Raw genomic sequence first — 27022 nt, 5'->3', positions numbered from 1 at the left:
AAATCTTAAGAGAAATACTGAAAAAGAATGGGAAGGAAGGGAACCTAGCACTACTCAGTTTCAAGTATTCTACAAGGCAGTAATCATTAAAATGATTGTACTACTTAAAAAATAGTGAGGTTGATCAATGGAACAGATTAGCTACAAAACACACAAAAGCAAATGAGCAGAGAAGCATAGTACAGGCTACATCACGGACTTCTACTATCATCCTGAAGCGTCACCCTGCCTCAAATCTTCATCCTGAAGCCTCACTCAAACCCTGAAATCCACATATCGGAAGTACCCTTCCCTGCTGTGGCTGTCCCTCTGACTGGATGGCTCCTTCTGTAAACTCTACTTAAGAATGGTGTCCAGGCCAATCATGTCTCAGTCCCAAGGCAGGGACAGAATTCCTTTCTACTTGCATTCGTATTTCCAGCACAGTGTTTGGTACAAGTAAGCATTTAATGCCATCTGACTGAATGATATAGTGTTTGATAAACCTAAAGACCTCAACTCTTGGGATAAAGATTCACTCTTCAAAAACTGCTACGAAAACAGAAAGCAATCTAGCAGAAACTAGAGAGCTCAATATCTCACACTGTATAACTAGATAAGCTTCAAATGGATATATAACATAGATATTAAAGGTAACATCACAAACCAAAGAAACAAGTAAGAAAACATCTGTGGAGAACCTATATCAAGACCTAAGCTAGTAGTGAGGTAGAGACAATACTTGTGCATGTATAGTATACATATATGCACATATATAAACACAATACTATATTTCATTTTTGAAAAATATCTGTATAGTTTTTAATATCGATATCATCTGTCCACTAAATCCACTTGAATACTATTAGCTATATCACCTGAGTGTGAGGATGTGTCTTTGTGTCTTAAAATCCCAGATCAAACTGGCAGAATGAGATAATGCTCAAGGCAGATACTAGAAAGACGGGTAGTGTCATAGAAAAGGAGGCTGGATTTGAGTCAGAGGCCTTGAGTTCAAACTCTAGCTTACTATTTACTACTTATGTGACTTTGACAAAATACTTTTCCTAGCCCCAATTTTTTAATCAGTAAAATGGAAAAACTGGTGTCTCTAGTTCCTTCCAGAGCTAAATCTATAATCCTAAGAGTCCATATTTCATCAACATGAGTAGACAAGATTGGTCAGGACTCATGACCTGTGCTCCCTCCCCTACAAACTATTTAATGTCATCCTTGACCCCCTCATCATATTAACTGTTCTCACTCTCCAAAATCAAATGATATATATTAAAAATATGGTAGGAACATTTTGGTTTTGTGGTCACCTGAATATATATAAAGAACAAAGTAAACACGTCAGGGAGAGGGGAAGTAGGGCAGGACCTGGATCTATTATTTAATTAGTACAGGGAACTACTGGAGGAGAAAATTTAATTTACCAGTTCAAGTCTGCACTTTTTTTGCAACTTAAATTCTCAGTTACCTAAAGTAACGTGACCAAGGCCACACAGCCAATATGTGAGAGGTGGAATTTGAACCCAGATCTCCCTAGATCCAAGTTAGACTCTCTATTCATGTCATACTGTTTCTCAAATAAAATATAACACTGTCATATTTCATTTCTAAAAAAAAATCTGTGTAGTTTTCAATTATAATGTATGAATACCATTTTCCCAATAGGAATACCAAGAGGACTCTATCTGCATTATTTTCCACTTTACATAGATAGAGCCTTAGGGGCCATCCTAGAATATAGTACCTACAATCCATTAGTTTTAAACAAAATTTGCAATATTTTACATAATATTACAAATGGAAATATTAAGATTTTTCCCTTAATTTTGTACCAAACACTTATTTTTATGTCTATTTGTTTTCTACTTTGATAAGCACCTGGCAAAAAGCACCTGTTGATCAATCATCAATATTCTGGATTTCCTTTTATACAATGCCCTGAATATTGACTGATATAGCTCAGTGCTTTACTAACACAGACATCTTCATTTCAAAAGCTCTGTCAGAGAAGAATGCTCAACAATGGAGTAAAATGAATTAACTGATGCTGCTCTTGCACTAATTTAATAAACTGTTCAATCTGCTGAGCAGAGCTATTTGGCAGATTTGAAATTAACAAAAAATATAATATAATACAATACAAAAATACAAATACGCTAGAGAAAACTTGTGTGACAAAAGTTAACTGTTCCAAACTGCTACTGTCAGACAAATGGAAGACACAGTTTAAAAAGATGAATCACTGAATAAACCTTTCTTGGGCATTCAACGTACCAGACCTTATAGGGAACAAAAGGAAATAACCCTGTCCTTTAAAGCACGGTATTTACACTCAAAAAGACTGACCATAAAAGACAGGATCTAAGACAGGACCACAAAATTATGGAATTCAAGAGTTAGAATAGATCATATATAAAGTCCAAAATAACAAACAAATCCTTCTATAGCATTTCTAGTTAGTGGGTTATCCAGCGTATAGTGGAATACCTCCAATGAGAAACTATATGATGAATTAAGACAGCTGGGTTCACTGGGTCTGGATTCACTGACACTCTGCTACTTACTATGTGACCTTGGGCAAGTCATTTAAACTCTCTGGGCCTCAGTAACCTTGGAAAAATTACTTAATCTCTCTAAAGTTCAGAATCCTCAATTTTAAAATAAGGGGTCGATTAAATTATTTCCATGAACCCTTCCTGCTCTAAATCTATGATGTAATGATGCCTCATGAGGTAGCATTTCTGAAAGCTCTAGTTGATCAGGAAGAACTTTCTTACACTAAGCTTAAATCTCTCTGCTAACAAGGGATTACAGATTTAATACCACATTCCCTTAAGTTACATGGATGTGAGATTTGGGGCCCACAGAGGCAAAGTAACTTGCCCAAGGTCACATGGGTAGCTAAGAAGCACAACTGAGATTCTCAATGTCAGACCTTTCCAGATTTGGTGCAGTGGAGAGAGCACAGGATCTGAAATCAAAGACCACCCAGGTTCATATCCCACCCGAGATAAAACACTTCCCAGGAACCTTATCCATAAAATTATGGAATTGGACTCAATGGCCTGTAAGGTACCTTCCAGTTCATAAAGTCTACAATCTTGGCTTCAAATTTTCTACATTTCTCTTGGCTCTGACACCGATCTATAACCAGCTTGCCTACTTTAACAGGTATATATCTTTTTATATCTCTGCAAGTATCACAGATGACACATCTTGATTGAAGCTATTAAAAAAAGCACTGAAAAGCACAGAGTCAACAAGGTAAGAACAGTGTTACTTGCTAATAAAGACTCTTCCAGATTGACAATGATCAATTCTTCAAATCACTTGCCCAGGTATAAATTCACCTTACTGTACTATCACCCTGCCTACTCATAGTAATCTTACTATATCAACAGCATTTACCCTAGTTTGTAGTCCATTAACTTATCAAAAAAAGGAAATGATGTTTGTCTGGAATAACATTTAATGGACCCATGACTGGGAAAGCCACCCAATTTCCTTCAAAGTTTCTAATCTGTAAAGTGTGTGTGTGTGTGTGTGTGTGTGTGTGTGTGTGTTGTGGGGTAGAACCACTGGACTAGATGACTAAATGGCCTGAGGTCCCTTTCACCTTTAGTTCTATGATTTACAGTACTTCCTAATGATTAATTAAGCACTTCAAAACATTCATTTAGTACTAAATTCTAAAACAGATGTCATCAAGCCTCTACTTGGAAGAACCCCCTTCTTTCGCTTTCAGAAATATGGAAAATATCTGCCCATCTCCACAATTCCTCAAAGAAAATAGAAAGCAGTGTAGCAAACACATGAGGAAAGGTCTTCCAGGAAAAAAAGGATGTAATTTATTTGAGTAAGATGAAAAGGCATTTAAAATAGCTAGGTCTTCAATTATTAGCACTTGATGAATCTTAGGTTTCTGTCTTTACAGTCTACAGATCATTTTCCTTAAGAAGACCAAAACAAAAATAGAAATTAGATAGTTCTAGTCTACTTTCTATCATCTGTTTACACAGTCTCTCCACACCAAGCACTCAGCTTCCTCCTCGTCTTTTTGTTTTCTCTGTCAACGTAGCTTTTAAAAGTCTTGTGAACATCATTATTCAGGTTTTTATTGTCTTCTGGGCTTTATCTACATAGTTCTCATTAACTGGTCTCATATTCTATCTTTTACATACATCCTTCTAGTAAATCTGAGCTTCACATATATAGTATATCATATTTTCTTTAGATGCCACCCCCTTTTCTTGGGTATCAGAATAAATTTATGATGGTGAGAATTTTGTTCTTGAGACCTTCCCCTAAGTAGTCTTCAGTCTAGTGCTATAGGATCATGTTTATATCCATGAACTTTGAGATCTATAGGAGAGGTACTGTACAGAGGCAAAAAGCCACTAAACTGGAAGTTAGAAAATCCTGGGCATAAGTCCCAATTGTAGCATTATCAAAAACCAGTCTCTGTTTATATACAAACAAGTAAACAGAAGGCATTATAATATAACAAAAACAATGCTAAGGAAGAAGATAGTGTCAAGTGCATCATTACAACAGCAAGTGACCTTAACTATAAGTGATTTAGGATGGATATCTAGAAGTATTTTCTAGCTACAGCAGTCTGATTCTATACTTTTATTAGGAAAAAAAATAAGGTATACATGTACATCAAGTATTCCTCTCCTTGGTTATCGTGAATTTAGAGAACAAGGATCTTGGTCAGAAGAATATCATCCAAGTACCTACCGTGTGCATTGTGCTAAATGCTAGGAACAGAAAGACAAAAATGAAATAGTATCTACCCTCACAGCTTGCATTCTACTACTGGGAGGATGCAACAGATGACCAAGTAAGTAGGTAAATACAAGCTAATTTTAAGGATGGGAAGGGAGTGGAGAACGAAAGACTTTCCCAAAGAAGTGCCACTTGATTTGAAACTTAAAGGAAGATAGAGAGTCCAATAGGTAGTAAAATATACATTCTAGAGAGAACTAGAGGGGCAGTGGAGAAGGCGGATACTATTTACACTTAGTGGGACAGAATGTAGCATTTGGCTGAAATATAAAATGCAGAAAGGAGAATCATGTAAGATAAGGCTAAGTAAAGCAGGTTTAAAAGTAAGACTATGAAAAGGTTTAAATGAAAAGTTGAAGTTACTGAATTTTATTCTGGAGGCAACAAGAAAATGGGAAGGTTTTGAACATGAAAGTGATATGGTCATACCTGTGCCTTGAGAAGATTATTTTGGTGACTATGTGCAACACAAATTGGATAAAAAAATGCAAATCGAGAAACCATTTAGGGGACAACACTGAAGGCAGTAATAGATAATGAGGGCTAATGTGGCTGTGCTAGAAAAAGAGGTGGATTCAAGAGGTTCTGGGGAGGTAAAACTGACAAGATTTTCTAATTTATTGAATGTAGGAAATGAGGGAGAATAAAGAGCTAATAAGAACAAAGATGTATGAACCAGTGATTTTAAAAATGGTAATAACATTGACATATATATTAAGTCTGGAAGACAAGTAGACAAGAGGAAAGATGATAAGTTCTGTTTTAAGTAAGATGTTGATTGGGGACCCCCCCCCCCGGTGGAGATGTTCAATAGACGATTGAGAATGCAGGGCTGGAAGCAGGGCATAGAGATAATAACTGGATCTATGAAGCATGCTTATAACACCAGCGAAGAAATTGTAGTATGAAAAGAAGAGAGCCTGGGACAGAGCTTTGAGGAACATCAACATGTAGGGGGCGGAAATCAAATGATTAACCAAAAAAGGAAACTGAAAAGGAATGGTAAGACAGGTATAGAGAAAACCGGAAGACAGCACATCCAAGACTACAAATCAGTCAAAAGATTCATAGAGCTCAGTGAGGGTGGGGACTGAGAAACAGCCATATGAGTGAACAGTTAACAGATAAATGGTAACCCTGAAGAAAGCACTTTCAGTAGAATAAGCAAGGTCAAAAAGGAGATTTCATAAGTGTGAAGTAAAGTGGAGGCAATGAGCATAAAGAACTCTAGGACTCTGACTCTAAAAGGTAAGAAAGATGGAAGAGGATAGCATGAAGAGGCGATATCATAGAAGGAAAGTAGAGGGTCAAAGATAGGTAGAAGATGCAAGTGATATGGCAAGGTCAAAAAGGAAAAGCTGCTGAAAGTGAAAGAATAGGATGGAGAGCACAAGGAAAAGGGCTATACGTGGCACAAAGAGTTAATTCTTTGCAAGGGCAAAGACAAAAAAAAAGATGGGTAGAGTGAGAAAATGTATACAGCAAGAGGCTAAGCACATGGAAGAGTGAGAGAAATAGAAACAGTGAGAGGAGAGCTCTTAGGGGATTGGAAAGGTCAGACAAAGAGTTGCTTTTGGTATAAAGATTGGGAGGAACCTGGATATATTTATAGGCAGCAAGTTAGAAGTCAGTAGAAAGGGAGGAATTAAAAATGAAAGAAAATGAGAATGATCATTGGGACAAGCTCCTAGAGGAAAAAGGAAGAGCAAGAACACAAGAAGAAATGTTCCTGCTTTGGCAAAAGAGGAAAGGCACAATAATACGAGGAAGAGGAGCATCTAAAAGTGGCAATGGAGAAAATATGCAAATTCTTCTTTCTGGCCTAGTGTGTAAGGGGCATGACAAAAGTAATAACCTGCATGGGAGTAAGTGTACAAAGACACTGTTCTTGATTGTGGTGAGCGCTGGAAGATTGAAAAAATTTAAGATTTAAGGCACAGTCACAAAAACCAAATCGTTATCTTTGCAATCACTTGCTTAGTCTGTTGTTCATATCCCGTATCTTCCTTTCTCTTCTCAATTCCCAAACTCTAAATGAAAGCAGTGATGAAAATTCCACAAATTTCTCCAAAATTTCTTAGTTTCATAGTCCCACGTGTCTCCAAAATTCCTTAGTTTCATAGCCCCACATGTTTCTCTTCAGGTATCTATTCTAACAGTCTTACAGTACACCCACCAATTATTCCCCACTGCTGGTGATTTCATGTAATAATGAAAAGAACCTACCAGTAGGTTCTTAGTCATTTTCTACAAATGTCACACTTTCTTTTCCTTCTGCTAATCTGTTGATAATATTCTTTTATTAATTTCTGTTACTTGAATCTTTCTTCCTAGTCCCCTTGTGGGATCATTTCTTCCATCGTATCTAAGAACTCTTTGCTCTTTATTACACTAGAGTACATACAGGCATTTCTCAAGTCCTCTCCTTTAGCAAGAAAAACAATTTTCACAATAATACATAGATCACTGCCTCCAGCAAAAAAAAAAAAAAAAAAAAAACTGGCACTATCACTGGTAGCTTTACCTTTGGTAGTGAAAGAGCCTAAAAGTACTCAAGTGGAAATAGTCTTTTTGTGGTAACCTTGAAAACATCTACAGAATTAGCAGGTATATCTAAATTGAGAGACAAATTTAATACATAACACAGGGAATCACCACAGTAACTAGAAATAGGAAGGGCCGATCTAAAAAGGCTTCACAAAACGGGTAAAAATCAATTTTTCCAGTTCCTCAACTCCTCTATTACTACTTTCCTGACTAATTAGAAACATACTAATAATGTTAAATCAAAAGCTTAGACAACAGAATTTGTAGACAATAAAGGTTCAGGCAACCAGACTAGGACATATCCTTTGGTAATGACACAGTCCCAATAGAAAGAAAACTAATATAATCCATTTTAAAGCCAATCAGTAAGTGAAAGACCTTTCCCACCCATTGAATAGACCTCAGGTGGGGCCAACAAAGGGAGGCCTGATTAGAGACAAACTCACACCCTTTCACTAACTAGATGTGAGACTCCAGGCTTACACCCTTTTGCTAGTTACCTAACTAGTTTGCTAGTTTGAGAGGCGTGAAGCCCTCAGGGGCCTAAGGGGAGTTGCTAAGACCAGAGTCAATGGCCTGTGCACTAGTCAATCTAGTCAATCAGATGATACTAGGACTGTATAAAAAGAGAGCCCAGAGCTGGGAGCAGCTGAGCTAAGAGCAGCAGAATTCAGAAGCAAACATCAAGAAGACATTGAGGCAGTAGACACAAAGGGAGAGCCAGCATCGAGAGAGACCGCAGAGTGAAGAGTGCTGAACGAAAGAGTTGCACAGATCAAGGAACTTGGAGTCAGCAGAGCTGTAGGAGAGTGCTGAGGGGAGAGTTAGGATTCGTCATTTTCTATAGGGAGGTAGCGGAGGTAAGTTATAGTATGGCTTGGTTCCTTGCTAAAATATTTTGTTATATACTTGTTACTACAGTAAGGTGGGCTTAGCAGCTTTGGAATATTATTGCTACTATATCAAATTGAGGGCATTGGTCCTTGGATTTGATCCTCTGGAGTCTAAATAAACATTATACTTCCTCTGCCTTCTACCTAGAGAATTCCGTATACTTCTCAATTCCGAACCACTTAGGCATGTCCATGGCCCTCTCTCCTAGGTCATGAATTTTGCCTTACTACTATATCCATCTCCTTTAGGTGAGTACTCAGACTGAGTGCAGACTTGAAGTCAGAAAAGAGACCCAAATGCCACCCCTAACTGGCCATGGACAAATCACTTCATCTCTCTAATCCTCAGTTTCCTCACCTGCAAAGTGGAGAAAATACTACATATGGTACCTATCACACAAGACTGTTATTAGGTTTAAATTAAATATACCTAAAATAATATGAGATACATGAAATATAAAATAACACACACAAAACAGTTTATAGTGCTTTAAAGTACCATAAAAATGTCAGTTATGAGTTGGAAACAGAACAATAGCTTTCAAAACCAACTTTAGAAAGATAACTTTTACATTAATTCTTTCTATATATAGGTACTTAAATTTTTCCAAGTCTTTCAAAATGCTTAAATCTGAAGTTTTTCCTTTAGCCAAAATGTAAGTTGCAAAATCCAATTTATTTCTCAAATTAACTTAACACAGACTCTAATAATATATAAAGTACTTAAATATCAACAATCTCATTTGACCCACCAGACAATCCTGTGGGACAAAGCAACTGTTATTATCTCCTTTTAATTGAGTGGGACTTGGCATCTGATCCTCACAACAACTCTGCAAGGTAGGTGCCATTATCCCCTTTTACAAATGAGAAAACTGGGGGAAACAATTAAGTGACTTGCCCATGATCACACAGCTAGTAAGTGAAAAGGGGAAGATGCAAAAAGTATGGGGAATAAATAGAAATCTTTATCTTCTGATTCCAAGTGTAGCATTCTTTCCACATTATCTTGGAAAACGCTAAGTTAAAGTATTTCAGTAGATGTGGAAGGGAGGTGAGGAAGGAAAGATATATTGAGTTTCAAATCTATCAACTTTGAAGGTCTTAAAGGTGTCCCCTCACATTATCATTTTCGAGACTGGACTTGGCTAGAATCAAACTCACTGACTTTACCATAAAGTCAGGTGCTGTTTTTACCAGCAGTTATAAATCATTTATTTACAGGCAAATTATAAGAAAGCTATGAATATGTCACCTTCAATATAAGCCATACTGCTTCCAGGAAATAAGATGAATCAGTTTAAATTTAAACATGAATGAAGTGTTTTGTGTGTAATAATTAAAATAATATTACACTCTATATAACTAAACCTCAGTTAGTAAGTTTAAAAAAACCTACTTTTTATATCTGCAAAATGACAGAACTGCTTATTAAATTTATTAATAAAATGAAAAATGTATTTATTTACTAGTAGCATACTCCTTCCAGAGATTAAATAAAATTTGAGTCAAACGAAAATAGCATTCAATATCTTTTGAGTCAAAGCAAATAAACATTTATTAAGCATTTAGTGTGCCAGGCACTGTGTTAAGTATGATGAATAAAAAGAAAGGTAAAAACATTGTCCCTGCCCTCAAATAGCTCACATTTTATTAGGGAAGACTATGCAAACAATTACAACAGAAGGCCTAGTGCCTACAGCACTAAGACATGAAGCCACACAGCCATTATGTATCTCACAGGTGGGGACTGGAAATCAGCACTAGCTCCAAGATCAGCTCTCTAGCCAAGATGCCAGACCACGTCTCAAGTAACACTGTAACACTAATATATTTCATTTTTTAAAACTATCTGCATGGGGGGGCGGAGCCAAGATGGCAGCTGGTAAGCAGGGACTAGCGTGAGCTTCGTACAGAGTCCCTCCAAAAACCTATAAAAAATGGCTCTGAACCAATTCTAGAACTCCAGAACCCACAAAACAGCAGAGGGAAGCAGGGCTCCAACCCAGGACAGCCTGGATGGTCTCTGGGTGAGGTCTATCCCATACGGAGCTGGGAGCTGGGAACGGAGTGGAGCAGAGCCCAGCCTGAGCAGCGTGGACCAACAAGACCAGCAACCGGGCAGAGCATGCCCTAGCGCCCTGAATATGTGAGCTGCGGCAGTTACCAGACTTCTCAATCCACAAACACAAAATATTGCTGAAAAGGTTAGTGGGAAAAGCTGTGGGAGTGGAAGGAGTTCGAGGTTTGGCTTCCAGCCCTGGGGGCAGCGGAGGTGGGGCAGCTACACTGTTGTTGCTTCCGGCTCCAGGCCCACCTGGTGGGAGGAATTAAGTGGCAGATCAGAGCAGGAGTGCACAGCCTGCTGAAGCTCTAAGCCCAGTCCGGGCTGGGGGTTCTTGGGGAAGGAGTAGTGCTGGTGTGGCAGAGCTGGCACCTCCCCCCCAAACGTGGAACATAGAACTCTCTAGTCTACAAGCAGTCATACCCCACTGAAAAACTCAAGGGACAAGTTAGTTGGTCGGGAATATGGCCAGGCAGTGAAAACACACCCAGATTCAGTCTCAGACTTTGGATTCTTTCTTTGGTGACAAAGAAGACCAAAACATACAGACAGAAGAAGTTAACAAAGTCAAAGACGCTACATCAAAAGCCTCCAAGAAAAACATGAACTGGTCCCAGGCCATGGAAGAGCTCAAAAAGGATTTGGAAAAGCAAGTTAGAGAAGTAGAGGAAAAATTGGGAAGAGAAATGAGAAGGATGCGAGAAAACCATGAAAAACAAGTCAATGACTTGCTAAAGGAGACCCAAAAAAATACTGAAAAATACACTGAAGAAAACAACACCTTAAAAATAGACTAACTCAAATGGCAAAAGAACTCCAAAAAGCCAATGAGGAGAAGAATGCCTTAAAAGGCTGAATTAGCCAAATGGAAAAGGAGGTCCAAAAGACCACTGAAGAAAATGCTACTTTAAAAATTAGATTGGAGCCAAGTGGAAGCTAGTGACTTTATGAGAAATCAAGATATTATAAAACAGAACCAAAGGAATGAAAAAATGGAAGACAATGTGAAATATCTCATTGGAAAAACCACTGACCTGGAAAATAGATCCAGGAGAGATAATTTAAAAATTATTGGACTACCTGAAGGCCATGATCAAAAAAAGAGCCTAGATATCATCTTTCAAGAAATTATCAAGGAGAACTGCCCTGATATTCTAGAGCCACAGGGCAAAATAGAAATTGAAAGAATCCATCGATCGCCTCCTCAAATAGATCCCAAAAAGAAATCTCCTAGGAATATTGTCACCAAATTCCATAGCTCCCAGATCAAGGAGAAAATCCTGCAAGCAGCCAGAAAGAAACAATTTGAGTACTGTGGAAACCCAATCAGAATAACCCAAGATCTGGCAGCCTCTACATTAAGAGATCAAAGGGCTTGGAATATGATATTCTGGAGGTCAATGGAGCTAGGATTAAAACCAAGAATCACCTACCCAGCAAAACTGAGTATCATACTCCAAGGCAAAATATGGATTTTCAATAAAATAGAGGACTTTCACACTTTCTCAGTGAAAAGACCAGAACTGAATAGAAAATTTGACTTTCAAACAAAACAATCAAGAGAAGCATGAAAAGGTAATCAAGAAAAAGAAATTGCAAGGGACTTACTAAAGGTGAACTGTTTTGTTGACATTCCTACATGGAAAGATGACAAGTATGATTCATGAGACCTCAGTATTAGGGTAGCTGAAGGGAATATGCATACATATATGTTTATGTACATATATGGGTGAATGTGTATGTATGTATATATCTATGTGTGTGTGTGTGTGTGTATATATGTGTATATATATATATATATATATATATATATGGAGAGAGAGAGAGAGCGGACACAGGGTGAGTTGAAGATGAAGGGAAGGTATCTAAAAGAAATAAAATCAAATTAAGGGATGAGAGAGCAACATACTGAGAGAGGGAGATAAAGAGAGATAGAATGGGGTGGATTATCTCGCATAAAGGTGGCAAGAGGAAGCAGTTCTGTGGGAGGAGGGGAGAGGGCAAGTGAGGGGGGGAATGAGTGAACATGGCTCTCATCAGATTTGGCCTAAGGAGGGAATACCATACATACCCAATTGGGAATCTTACCGCACAGGAAAGAAGAGGGAAGAAGATAAAAAAAAAATGGGGGGGATGATGGAGGGGAGGGCTGATGGGGGTGGAGGTAGTCAAAAACAAACACTTTCGAAAGGGGACAGGGTCAAGGGAGAAAATTCAATCAAGGGGAATGGGATGGGAAGGAGCAAAATATAGTTAGTCTTTCACAACATGAGTATTGTGGAAGGGTTATACATAATGATACACATGTGGCCTATGTTGAATTGCATGACTTCTTAGGGAGGGTGGGTGGGAAGGGAAGAGGGGAGAGAATTTGGAACTCAAAGTTTTAAAAACAGATGTTCAAAAACAAACAAAAAAGTTTTTGCATGCAACTAGAAAATAAGATACACAGACAATGGGGCGTAGAAATTTATCTTGCCCTACAAGAAAGGAAGGGAAAAGGGGATTGGAGGGGAGTGGGGTGACAGGGGAGCACTGACTGGGGAACAGGGCAACCAGAATATACGCCATCTTGGAGTGGGGGGGAGGGTAGAAATGGGGAGAAAAATTGTAATTCAAACTCTTGTGAAAATCAATGCTGAAAACTAAACATGTTAAATAAATAAATTAAAAAACACTATCTGCACGAAAACTAAGTTCTCATCATGGACTGCCAAATAAATATAGAAAGCAAAATAGAACTCTATTTGCATTCTTCCCTTTTATCTTACATAGGACCTGTCACTTCCCCTCTTATACTTTCCTCAAAGGTATCCTTGATCTATCTATAGATTCTCATACAAGTTTTATAAAAATGGGAAGTGTAGTATAATGGATAGAGTTTGCTATGGAACCAGGAAAACCTGAATTAAAGTCTAATAGATATACTATGTGTCGCTGGACAAAACACTAAGTCTCTTAGCACTCTAAACACATCTTTAAGTCTATAAGTTGCAGAGGAAGTGCTGACATATTGATAGAGGGGGTTTTCCTCATCTGGATTTCTCCACACCAAGAAAACCATACATTTCAACTCAATCCCCTATTCTTATATATGTAAACATAAGCATCAAGACAAAAAGCATTTATTAAGTATTTACTATATGCCAGGCACTGTGCTTAACACAGAGAATACAAGTGTTGTTTGTCCTTCCTTTTGAAGAGGACATTACAAAGTGATGTATTGACTCGGGCAAATTAAATTTAAGTGAGACAGAATTGCACAGTCTCTCTTCCGAAGTGCAGCAGCAAGACAAAACTCAGGATGGCTGGCAATGGTCTCAGGATGCAGTGGATGACCTTGGGGTCGATGTCTGAATGCTCCTAAGTGTTCCACAGCGCCTACTTCACCTTCATGGCCACTGGAACAAATTATTCTCATTCACCCATTCCAAGTCTTCACATGACTGCGGTAGACATCCCCCTCAATCACCAACGGGTTTGAAGCCTGTTGGTTACCCTCAACTCATTTATCCCATCTACCAAGACAGGATACCAGGGTGTGGCCACTGCACATGCTACAAATTCTTGGAGGCACAGCTGAGAGCTGCCCTGAAAAGAGCTTGACAGGCCCTCACACCAAAGGTACTAGCCCTCCTGAACACCTCACACACCCGATTCCAATTCGAATTCCATAGCTGAAGTGTGGCTTCAGGATAAACAGTTGCCTAGAGAAGAACACTCTCCCTGTTCATGCCTTCCTGTACCACTTTGTTCTGGTTTCTTCTGTTGTTGTTAGTCATTTCTCAGTCGTGTCCAACTCTTCATGACCCCATTTAGGGTTTTCTTAGCAAAGAAAAGGGAGTGGTTTGATATTTCCTTCTCCAGCTCATTTTGCAGATGAAGAAACCAAAGCAAACGGAGTTTAGTGACAGGGTCACACAGCTATTAAGTATCAAGTCTTCCTGACTTGAGGCCTGGCATTCTACCCACTGTGCCGCCTAGCTGCCTCCAAGCTCTCAAATCAAGAATGTCTTCCTTCACTCATATACCCAAATCCTATCTCCATTGACGCCTTCCTCAGCTATTTTAGTTCCAAATGATCTCTTATACTTCTCTAATTTCCTACTGTACCTACTTAGTACCACAAACTAGTATCATCATGTGTACATTTTGCTTCTTGAACTAGACTATAAACACATGCTTTTCATCTGTCTTTTTGCTTATTTTCACACTATGAGCTGTCATTTCTTCTATCAGTATGCTTGCTTCTAATAATGCCCCTTCCCCTTCCCTTACATTCTTTCTAATTATCTATTGTCTAGAAAAAAAAAAAGACATTAAAACTTGTTGGAATTGGATCTAAAGGAAAAGCAAGTACTAGGTAAGGGTCTCTTCTTCAAGTAAAATCAATGCATTAATTATTTAGTTCACTATGTTCAACATATTTGAGACCACTAGATAAGTGTAATATGTTACTGTATATACACAGCCTTATGTATGAATAGGAAACAAATGAATAGGAAATATGTTTGTATATACATACATACACACAGAGAAATGTGTGTGTGTGTGAAAAATCAAGCAGAGCATTGTGTGTGTGTGTGTGTGTGTGTGTGTGTGTGTGTGTGTGTGTGTGTACTTGGGCATGTGTGACCAGCTGCTCTTCTTGGTTTGACTCCACCATCATGTTCATTATGTCCCATTCCAATCACAAAATGTTAAACTGGAGAGGACTATGGAGTTCATTTAATCCCATATCCTCATGTTAAGGACAAGGAAAAACCAAAGCTCAAGGAGGTAAGTGACTTGTACAAGGTCAAACAGTTCAACATTTTCCCTACCATATTACCCTCTCTCCCTACTTCATTTCCTTTTTCAATTTTACTTTAATTTGCTAAGCAAGAGGTATTTCACACCAAGACCTGCTATACATAAAGGTACAGAAAATTATGGATAATTCAAGCTAAAAATAAAACCAATTTTTCCCCAAGAGACTATTTAAAATGAAAGTAAGAAATTAGTGGGGGTAAAAGTGGTAAGGAAAATTTTTGAATGGTATTTATATTGTACTTTGCAAATTCTACAATGTTTTACATACAACAACTCTCTAAGGAAATTAATTTTTTTGGACCAGTCTTGGGATTTCACTGGTATAGGAAAATTTCCCAAACAATGCAGAAAGTCTTAGAGAGTTGTCTGTAGCACTAAGAAGGGAGGTGACTTGTCTAAGGTCACAAAGCCAGCGAGAAGCAGAGGTGAAACTTGAACCCAAATCTTCATGATTTTGAGGTTAGCTACCTCAGGTAAATCTTGGAAATTGTTTCACAACCAAGGAAATGATTCACAGATTGTAAATAATATGCCCAAGACTACACCCTATCAAGTGTCAGAGGTGGCTCTGAGCCCAGCACTCCTTCCCCTTTACCAAATAATCTCTCAAATAAGCACAAAAAAAATGACTAAGAATGTTAGTACTGGTCATACAAGTGACAATACTTACCCAACCAAAAGAAGGAGTACACAAATGATGGCAAATCCCAAAGTATACTTGAAGGCCGTTTTAATTTGCTAGAGATATTAAAGAAACAATGTAAGATTTAGGAGACATTTTAAATTAAATATTTTTTCTATCATGAAATCTACAAAGTGGTTATGTCAAAAGTACATTTAATTTCAAAATGGAACATTTTTCATTTTCAAGCTTTGTAAAGATTCAATAATTTTTTTAACCATATGTAACATGTCACCTTAAATACACTTTTGCAAACTATACTGTCTAGTCTTAAATTTTTGTTGGACAATTAGGGCTTTATAGGAACTATAATGCCTAGCTTCCCATCTTTCAGTGTTCTATCAGTAGGAGACTATTTTAGTAAAATCCTTAAGGACAGATCTTCCTCCTCAAACCAAGAAAAACTCACTAATTTTCTTCCTCTTCTCCTCCTACTTTTTGAATGAAAAATAACAATCGAATTAAAAATGTGATGGATAGTTAAGCATTTTGAATGCAGCTAAGCGATCATTATATTCAAAATTTTGCCAAACACTAATAATGAAGTCAATAGCAATTAGAATATCTAAACCTTGCAACAATAAAACAAGTTAAACCAGTTAGCAAAGTCCACCATACAAGCCTTGATAAAAGTGAGGGTGAGAGAGCAATAAAATGCATCTTGAAAATTTGAAGGTTTTCTTTTATAAGGCTAAGGAACTTGGACTCCACAATGGGGAAACAAAGACCACTAGTCTACCTTTTCATTTTTTCCTCTGCCACTCAGGCTCTTCATGCTTTTTGTTTGGTAGAAAGGACAATGAATAAGAAACAGTATCACCCATATTCTCATTCTTAGGCAATGTTTCCTAAGCTAAAATGTCTAAATAAAACAGGGATACTTACAGTACATCTACTAGCATCATCTTCCTCCTTCTCTTCGTAATAGAAGTAGACAAATGGTATCCACAAAAACACACAGAACAATATTACAGAATATAAAGCTGTGAACAAAGAGAAAACGCTCAATGATTTTATGGAAAAGTGTACTAATAATTTAACAGCACAGTATAATAGATTATATTAAAATGCATAATCTATAATACAACAAACTTCTAATGGCATCTCCATTACAGTTTTCCCCACTCCACCACATATTTAACTTCTCTTTTTTCCTCCTCCTCATATGATCATACATTTAAAGCTAAAAGAACCCTAAAGACCATTCAGAATAATCCCCTCTTTGGAGGTTAAGTGACTTGCCCAGTCACAGAAGTAATGACTGTCAAAGGCAGAATCTGAACCAAAGTCTTCTGACTCTACAATGAGTTAATTTTCCCCTTCCATTTGTCCCATTCTGCCTCTGTCCTCCCTTAATCCTGACCCTATGTTCTTATCCTCTCATTATAACTCAATAAATTTGTTTAATTATATTAGTTCTAATCATTTGATGACAGGCAAAATGGTAAATAAACCTAAATAACACAATAAGTACATTTTATTTAAATTCATTGCATTACATTTCACAATACAGAAGTTATAGATTTACCTCAGAAGCTAAGCTACTTTTTAGATTCTAAAGGATAATAATTATGTAAATGCAAAGATAAAAAAAAAACCCATAAGATTTAGGGACATTATTCCTTCCTGTTTTGACTGAGATATGTACATACCAAGTATCCCTAGTGTAGAATAAATAGTTCTAATAAAGTTTTACAAAAATCAATAATAATGACCCACTGATTTCCACAATAAAAATTAGATGCACATGTTCGCATAATAGAATTAAGAGGACAACTTGAAGAATGAGAAGGGCTAGGAAAATCACCAACTCCATAACTTTGTGAATATTTCCATTAGAATTTATTTTTACTTTGACATAATTTACAAACTTTGGGAATCTCTCATTAACCTCCCTCTTCCAACATCAGCATCATCAGCATAAACAAGAGTTTGTCAAGCATTTACTCTGTACCAGGTACTGTACTTAAGTGCTGGGAATAAAAAGAAAGACAGAAACAATGCCTCTCACATTCTAATAGGAGAGACAACATATAAACAACTATGTATCAAAAAGTTACATACAAGATAAACTGGAGATAATCAATAGAGAACAGGCACTAGCAGACCAGAGACCAAGAATGGTAAAAGGTAGAATGTGGGCTGACTCTTGAATAAAACTAAGGGAGCCAAAGGCCAAGATAAGAAGGAAAATAATTCCAACAATGGGGGTGGGGGGTTGGGGGCAACTTTTTTTAAATGCACAGAAGAGAACAGAATGAAGGTCAGATGAAGCTAGACAGACAGAGCACTTTTACAAGTAACATGTGTGGTGTATAATCATATGGTTCCCTGAGACCAGAAAAGTGTCTAACCTCAAGGTCTTCTCCAGCCAAGACTGGAAGGAACGTAAGCCTCCCTTCTCTCCCTATCCCTTTCTCACCCTGCAGTTGGGGTTGCTCTCTAATCACCTAGGAAGGCTTGGAGGTGCTTTTTGGGCAGACAGTTACAAGGCTGTCTCGAACTCAGCCTGAGGCTCTATGTCCAGTGGTTCTATTTGAAGCCATTGACCTGGGCACACCTTCCACAGCATAGAGGAGAAGGACGGATACCCTACCCAGAAGCATATGCCCAGTTTTGACAATTCTTTTTGCAAGTATATAGAAGTGATCTTGGTGCTAGGGAATTGGGAAAACTGCTTTTTGGTTTCTTGAGGCTGTACTAGCAAGGCAATAAACACAACATGGACGATAATTGTGAATATGCCTATATAGTTCTGTATGACAAAATACGAGACTCTCCATATAGAAGGTAGAAGTAAATCATTTATTCAGACACCAGAAGACCAGATCTCCAAACCAGTAAGCCCACTTTATCATAACAGCAAGGAACTTAAAACACAATATCACAGCATGGAGCCTCGCCATCCCAAAACCATACCATCATCGCCCCCCCCTTCCCACAAATACACTCGCAGCCACCACACCTCTACTCTTTCCCTCAGCTCTAACTGCTCTCTTTCTGCATTTCTGCATTTCCTGTGGTATACTTTCCTTTTCCTCCCAGCAAGCTCCTCCTACCACATGTGACTTAGACTTCTTATGATGTAAGCTGGTCACATGACCTATTAATGGGTGGGAAAGATCTTCAAATTTAAATTACCATTACAGAGACTTACTTACTCCCTTCCCTCTAAAACCGTAAGTTAGAATTGGAAAACACTCAGTCTCCAAGGCCTTAAAAAAGGAAAGCCTGGCCTCTATATGATCTAGCAGACCAAGATATTGTAAAAATTCAAAGAAAAATTAAGATTCTTCTTCCTGTAGTCCCACTTTCAGCAAGTTAAAGCTACAGTGAAAAGTTAGAACAGCTATATACATCTTAACAGATTCTGGATGTTTTGTGATTGTTCATTGAGGAGCTTTGAAACACCTCCTAACAACTCTAGTCACTCCCTTCCCTTAAGTCAAGAGTGTATCTCAGGGGACGGCAAATAGCCCCAGTTTTTCTTTAACCACTCTCATCCCAGATAAGACTTGGAGAAGAGAGTTTCACTCTTCCCCACCACCTTCTAATTCAACCTCCCCCACCTGGTGAAAGGAAGGAGGGAGGAGGGGCAGCAGCTACAGAGTAGGCCCCACTGGCAATGGCCTTGGGCCCTGGGGCTGAAAAGCCTGGAAATACCACCGAGCAGCATGAGGTGAGAAGCCAGCCAGCCTCTGCAATTGGTAAGCCCATCCTTAATAATTTTTATATGATCTGGAAACGCGATTGATATCATCTGAAGTTTAAAATTTTAAGATTGTTGGTTATTGTTTTAATGTGTAAACTTGCCAAAAATCTTGTTTGGGTTATGCAGTTCCTAAACAATGAATTTGGCTTGCTGAGAATCTGCAAGTATATAGAAATGATCTCTAACGATTGGATTTTACACCAGGGCAACTTTAAAATTTGAGATGTCCCTAAGCTGTGATTAGTAAAACTTGTTGTTTGAGGTAAAAGCTCCTGGGACCATAACTGATTTTGTTTTGATTTGTCTGATGGATCATAATAATCCACCCATAATCAATGGTCAATAATCCGCCATCTGAGAGAAATACCACAAGCTACTCAGAGAGAATGTGATACAGGTAGGAGGTCTGCATCTGGGAAAAGTTAAGATGACAATTTTGGCCTCAGTCTAAGATGGGCTCCTTCTGGCTCAGTTTGTGTTACTTTGAAAAGGAATGTTACCCACCTGGCTATTCCTGAGTCTGGCTATATGGTAGAACTGATAACTACATGATTGGAAAATTGTGAATTATCTGAATTCTAAGGATGTTTATCCTGTATAAATCCTATCCATGCTTTATCCTTTTATACCAAATTTCTACAATCAGAGCAAATGGTCAGCAAAAGATATAAACACAATTCAAGTGTGTGAGATCTTGCTGTTTTGACCTGAATATGTAGTCATCACATACCCCAAACAACTGAAATTAAATCAGAAACATCTTCAGTTTGGTTTGGGGAAGAGAATTTTAGTGCAATCAATTTTCTTAGAGGGGGGTAACCTTCTTGGCCTAATCATTATTTAAGTATCCTCCAAAGTCCCTTGTTACACAATTGGAGTAAAAAGTCAGCTGCTGGCAAATTCATTTGTGTAACTATTCAACCCAGGGGTGAGAAATTTCTACCTCCAAAAGTTTTACTTAAACTTCTGAGAAAGTAACAAGGTCAAATAATCCTGCAGGTCAAATGTAAATGATTTTAATGGGGCTCTTGCACTTTTATTTCTCCCTATATGGGCCCTGCAAACCTGCTTGTCAGATTTGTGTCTTCCATACTGGCCTACAGTTGGTAGCAAACGGTAGGTACCAGCCAATGTCCCCCTCATGGATGCAGGTTGTGCTCAGTTCCAGTCAACCTCCTCTTTGGGACCTCCTAAAGGCAGGAACAGCTCCTATGCCCTCTGCCAGCAGGAAGCAGATTCATAAGCTGAGACCTTCAGTCTTACCCCAAAAGAATTTGGGTTACATTTGTTTGAGTGGGGAATGATGGGGATGGGATCAAAACCCCAAAAAAAGAAAAGCCCCTGGACATTCCCTAGTGGCCCAGGTCCATGGTGTTTGCCTGGGGCAATTGGCCCTTCCCAGTTGATTAACTGGCCCCTTAACTAGACCATCACCCTTAATTCCATCTAGACCCCCTTCTCTAGACCCATAGCTTTCTTTATAAGCTATAAGCCTCCATTAAAGGGCTCAGATTCCTTAAGAGTCTGGCCAATATAGCAGATTTTTAGAATCATGCCCACCCTGACTGGTGTTCTAATAAATCTTGTCTTTGGCTGAAAGAAGGCTTGGGTCGAATTCATTCGAGGCAAAACCTGGGTGTTGCTATTTTGGTCCCAGCACCCCTAAAACTCCAACAGTATTATAAACTCTTACGACAGATGAAATGGAGATTGAAAGTTTAATACAGAATCCTCTTGTTGTGGCCTGCTATGTGTATGGAAATGTTCTTTTTTTTGCATGTAAGTTCAGAATTTTAAGAAATAAAAATAATGTAGAAAACAAAATCTAATAAGTACTAAATGTAGTTTAAAATTTAAACAATTCCTGCAGTGACTGATTTAATAAAGGAAATAAGTCACCTCTTAGTTTTTCTATCAGTTTTCTAACTGCACTGCAGACACCTTTAAAAGATATGCCCAAGATTTGGTGGCATTTGCATAAAGAACACCTAAAGAACACCCCTGCACACTGTTTCCTCTACCCCATACTGGTTTGGTTCTGCTTTTCTGATGAGTTTTTTTTCGGTATCTCCAGTTTCTGTCCATAATTTAAAATTCAAAGAAAAGTAAAAAGAACACTGAGATATATGGAAGAAAACCAGTTCACAAGAAAGAGCAATGTGGTGATGACTGGGTAAAGGCTCTAGAAACTCCCTTGAACTCTCCTTGAATCTTCCCACCAGGTCTGGAGTTTGCCTGAGGCTATATCTGGCCTTTCATTATTACTTTGCCTAATCCTGTTACCCTTAACCTATCCCAGGCCTTCATTGTCTGTTACCTCTGGATCTCTTCCACCTATTTCCCATCCCTGATCCCATCTAAACTCATTCTCTTGGTTCCTGGCCTCCAACCTCTAGTCACCCATGCCCATCAAGATTCTCCCTAGACCCCTCCCTCCAATCACCCGACTACTTGGCCAACCCTAGATCCCTCCCACAGTCTTTCTGTATATAAAATCCATCTTGTCTCCATGAAAGTGCTCAGGTTTAATCTGGCCTGCTTTTATTAGGGATACAAATATTCAGCTTTCTTAAGTCTGGCCAATATGGCAGATCTTTAATAGACCTTGTTTTTCTTTGGCTGAAAGAAGGCTTAGGTCAAATTCATTTGGGCAGGACCCACATGTCATTGTTTTGGGGTCCCAGCACCCCTAAAACTCAACAGTGACACACTGGAATAAAGAAAATCATGAAAAGGAAAAGCTCTGACACTGCTACAAAATCTCACCTGGACCTCCAACTCAGTCTATTATGATTGATTAGAGTTCACTACAGCTGGCCTATCACAGCCACCTGACTCTCTTTCATGTTCATATTCTTGTCATCTCACCCCAAGTCCACCAGCCCTGTGAGTTCACCCTTCCCTAGCCACTACTCCCTCACATATGTTGTTGCACAATATTAGAATGTAAGCTACAAGACAAGGTAGAATGTCTGTCTTTTGTATCTGTATCCCTAATACTCAGCATACTGCATATGGTAAAAGTTCAATAAATGAGATGTTTTTCATTTGTGAGAATGAAAGGCAATTATTTTAGTTAATTTTATTTTTTTTTTATTTTTGACAGGGGAGAGGGCAGGGCAATTGGGATTAAGTGACTTGCCCAAGGTCACACAGCTGGTAAATGTGTCAAGTGTCTGAGGCCGGATTTGAACTCAGGTACTCCTGACTCCAGGGCAGGTGCTCTACTCACTGTGCCACCTAGCTGCCCCAAGGTAATTATTTTAGACCTAATTAATATGATGAGGGTACATGGATACCACCTCCTATCAGAGTTGTTGGTTTCTGCTCTCTTCTAAAGCCATAGATTCAACAGTTGTGAAGGAATTGAGATCTCAAAAGGAGAGAGTAAAAAAAGGATCCACAGGGCTAGAATTTCAGCAAAATGGGCTCTTAGCACTCAGTTCAACCAAGTGCCCTTGAAGAGTTTGGCTTTTGTTTCCTTTGATTAATTCAGTGTATTTCATTGAGTCTTACTAGGTGCTAAGCCCCAGGCCCAAACCCCTATTAGGTGCTAAGCCTATGTGGGTGTGAAGCTCCCAGGGTACTAATGGGTGGTGCTAACTCAAGAGCCAATCATAGGAGCCTAAGTTCTGGTCATTCAGATGACATTTGATGACGTCTGAAACGGTATAAGAAGAGAAGACAGCCATTTGCATAGGGCTCTCACTCTTGGTGGCGGGGAGACTCCGGGAAGCTGTAGCTAAGAGCCCTCTAGCTCATGAACCCGGATGCTGGGACTTTGTTATCTGGTAACTATGTATTGAGATTTGAATCAGGCAAGGTTTGTCTGTCGATGTTTGTACTTTGTTCATATTTTGCTCTGAAGTTCTGGGTGCTGGCTTTTTCCCCTGAACTAAGTGAGTGATATTTGTATGCTGGATTAAAATAAGCTTGTGAACCCCTTAACGTTGCTTTCCTTAGTAAAGCAGATCAAAAGAACCTGGGCTTTTGCAGCATGCTGGCAGCATTCTTCTTGTTGGGCTTGTGTTGGTCTTTCACCCCCAATACAGCTGCTAGCCAGATTGTTGAAACAGCACCATGCTAAATGCTTTATACAAATGTTATGTCATTTGATCCTCATAATAATCCTGACAGGGGTTATTATTATCCACATGTTACAACTGAGAAAACTCAGGCACAGGTAAGTCAAGTGAGTTGCCCAGAGTCACGTAACTAGCCAAGTGCCTGAAGTTGGATGTGAACAGATTTTCTTGACTCCAGGCCTGGTGCTTTATCCACCGCTTTATCCAGCTGCTTCTATTAGACTAGTTGTCTTGACAAGGAAAGTGAGGCTTGGAAAAGTTAAGTGCCACTCTAAGCCATGGCCTGTCTGCCATCAGGTATTCACTGGGACACTTATACCTTTAAGAGTTGTACCATACTAGTAGAGTAACTAGGACAACAACCTTGATCACCAGATTCAATTCAGTACCCTTTCCAATACATACAGTTCTTATACAATATCAACATTATCTCTCTTCAGTTCAACTAGTACATTACATTTTACAGTACAACACAACAGTATCCAGAGATCATTATCAAACAACCTCAACCATCTGGAATATAAGCAAAAAACTAAAAATAAAGGAATATGACCAAAACAAATGTCATTAAGCCATTGTACTTAACTCAAAGGAAGCTCTTCTGAACCTCAGTGTGTGTTTGGATTTTTCTGAACAATTCTATCACACTTAATTAGCTATTTTCCCAGCTATCTATAATAGACACGTTTATTACATGGCATGTAAACAATAACAAACTATTTGTATTGACTTAAACAAGATGCTTCCCAAGAGCAAAACAATACTGTGGGTGATGTTCTAAATGCTCTAGACACTCCATTACAAATCCATGACAACTCAAATGAACCCCACGTGAAGCTACAATTCTTCCAGCTTTAATTTAATATACGTAAAAATACCGGTACATTCAAATATCCCTTACGCTCAGGATACTGCACAGGTAGCTCCTAATTAAAAAATTAACATGAAGCTGGGAAAGAAAATGACAAAGATCCTGATCAAAATTTATAAATTACCAAGAAAATTATTTTTCTAAACATGTACATAAAACTCTACCACCACCTGGAGGCAATACTGCATCAAAACAGTAAAAAAGATCTATCTACAATCCACAAAAGAATTCATTTTTTATTCTCAAAATGGACTGCTTATAGCTCCATACTGGCATTCCCATTTTATAGCATTAAGAAGTTTCTAAACCCTTATTTTCAGTGCTTTCCAAATTTATTAATATATACGAAAAACTAACAGCTGTAACAACATGCTTGTAGGAAACATTCCAACAAAATGCAGAATTTCCTGTAATTCCAGCAGAAATCGTACATTTTTTCATGTTTCCTGATTCAGGAGTAGTTCACCTGGACAATCAAAAACTTTCTAAGTTACATTATTCTACATGACCATGTGAAGGAAGCCAAAAGTTGTGATACTTTCTCAAGAACCACAAAAGACATAAGAACACAAACAATGGGTTTTCCCAATATATCAAATACTCTGTACACAAAATGCCAAGAATCCTGTGGAGAGATTACAGAGGAAAAAATTTTCTGGATATGAAAATGCCCATAGGTTGCTTTTTCTCACTAATGGTGTAGCAACAATTTGGCTAGCAGCAGCTGTTAAGGTTTAAGACCCAAGACTAGCAATAAGAGCTGCCAGCACAGGTTCTTGGGTCTGCTTTACTAAGGAAAGTAACTTTAAGGGGTTAACAATCTCACTTTAATCAAACATACATATATAACTCACTTAGTTCAGGAGGAAAAACCAGCACCCTGACCTTCAGAGCAAATACAAACAGAAACTACAAACATCAAGAGACAGCCTTTGTCTGATTCAAATTACAATTCATAGTTACCAGGGAAGCATCAACATCTGGATTTACAAGCCAGAGGGGCTCTTAACAACAGCTAGCCAAAATCTCTTCAAGTCACATGACACTATTCCAGTGAGTGAGAACCCCAAAGGAAAAACACCAATCTCTGAGTTTATATACCCTGTTCAGGGTCAAAGGGCGTTACAACATGCAACTCAAACCCCACATGACCTAAAAGCTTCTGGCATAACAAACATGTGACTCAAACCCATGGAAACTAGCCTTTTCCTTGAGGTAAGGAGATCATCAAAGACTCCTGATTTAATTGAAGAAACAAAGGCCAGACTTATCAAGGGCACTTGATTAAATAAGTGATCCGAAAGAGAAAACAGTAAAAAATTCCACCTTAATTATTGATACAAATGGTAGTAAGAGTCACATTATGGTTTCACATTCAAGGAACAGCAAAGAGGTCTGGATTGAAGAGTATATGGAAAGGAAGATGATGTAAGAAGACTGAAAAGGGAGGAAGGGGCTAGGGTTATGAAGGTCTCTCTCAATGTCAAACAGAATTTTAAATTTGATCCTGGAGGTAATAGGGAGTTTATTGAACAGGGTGCTGACATGTTCAGACTTAAACTTTTAAGTGGGTCACTTTGGCACCTGAGTAGAAGATGGACTGGAGCAAGGAGAAACTAGAAACAGGAAGACCAACCAGAAGGCTACTGTAAGAGTCTAGGTGTGAGGTGATTATGGCCTGCCCCAAAGTGATGGCAGTGTTAGAGAAGAAAAGGGGAGGTGTAAGAAATGGAGGAGGACTCAGGTTTCCAACACTGGTAACTAAGAGGAGGGTGATGACTTCAATAGTAATTCAAACCTTTTTAAACAAGTTCTAGGTCAGTTTTTAGACTGAATGAGATTATAAAAAACAAACTTTTTTATTAATGATTTCTATTTAACTTGGATAAAATTCAGTATTAGCATTAACGACACAATTAGAATGCCTTCTCAGTATAAATCTAGTTTTGAGGTCTTTTGATGCAGCTACTGATTTTCATTTTTTCTGTTTATCCCCAGAGTCTAGTGTAAGGCTTTATATAAAATAAATTCTTAATAATGGCTCACTGGTTGTTTTTTTTTTAAGTTACCACACACTGGATCTCACCAACTGAATAATCTCTGCTAGTTAGATCAAAAAAATAAAGTCAGTTTTCCCCACACTTCTATCCTCTAAAATACAAAGCATTAAAAAGTTCTAGCCACCAGAAAATATACTACATTGCTTTGGTTACCCTTAACTATATAGACCATGCCATTAAAAAGAGTTCTCTCAAAGGGAGATACACACACACATGCTTATATATACATATGCACATCTGTCTCCAGGGATACTGAAAGTAACACTAACTACAGACTATGTTTAGGTTTTATACAAAGTAGAGTTTTGGGGAGGAAAGACCTATGTTTGGACTAACACAGTGGTTTAAAAAAACAAGAGAATAGTAATTTTTACACATACACACACCACACACAGAATTCTTTTATAAAGTGCATGACACTTTAACTCAACAAGTAATCTGGACTGTAGGTGGTCATTTTACCTAAAATCTACATATTCTTATGTCCAGAGTTAGCTCTGCTTCTCTCTT

The 27022-nt window shown here is 38.3% G+C and overlaps 1 protein-coding gene across 1 annotated transcript in view; it reads right to left on the bottom strand.

Annotated features, from left to right (window-relative positions):
- The window catches only part of LMBRD1 (LMBR1 domain containing 1), a 203214-nt gene that overhangs the window by 148996 nt on the left and 27196 nt on the right, over nt 1–27022 (bottom strand). Inside the window, exons 4-5 of the mRNA XM_036767004.1 lie at nt 16670–16767; nt 15773–15840 (exon numbers count right to left, since the gene is read on the bottom strand). Of these exons, the coding sequence (XP_036622899.1) occupies nt 15773–15840; nt 16670–16767 (166 nt within the window). The remainder of the gene's footprint in view (nt 1–15772; nt 15841–16669; nt 16768–27022) is intronic.

The sequence above is a fragment of the Trichosurus vulpecula genome, chromosome 7 (assembly GCF_011100635.1).
Source record: "Trichosurus vulpecula isolate mTriVul1 chromosome 7, mTriVul1.pri, whole genome shotgun sequence".
Lineage (NCBI taxonomy): Eukaryota > Metazoa > Chordata > Mammalia > Diprotodontia > Phalangeridae > Trichosurus > Trichosurus vulpecula.
Note: the sequence above shows the minus strand (reverse complement) of the source record. Positions and strands in the feature narration are given on the sequence as shown.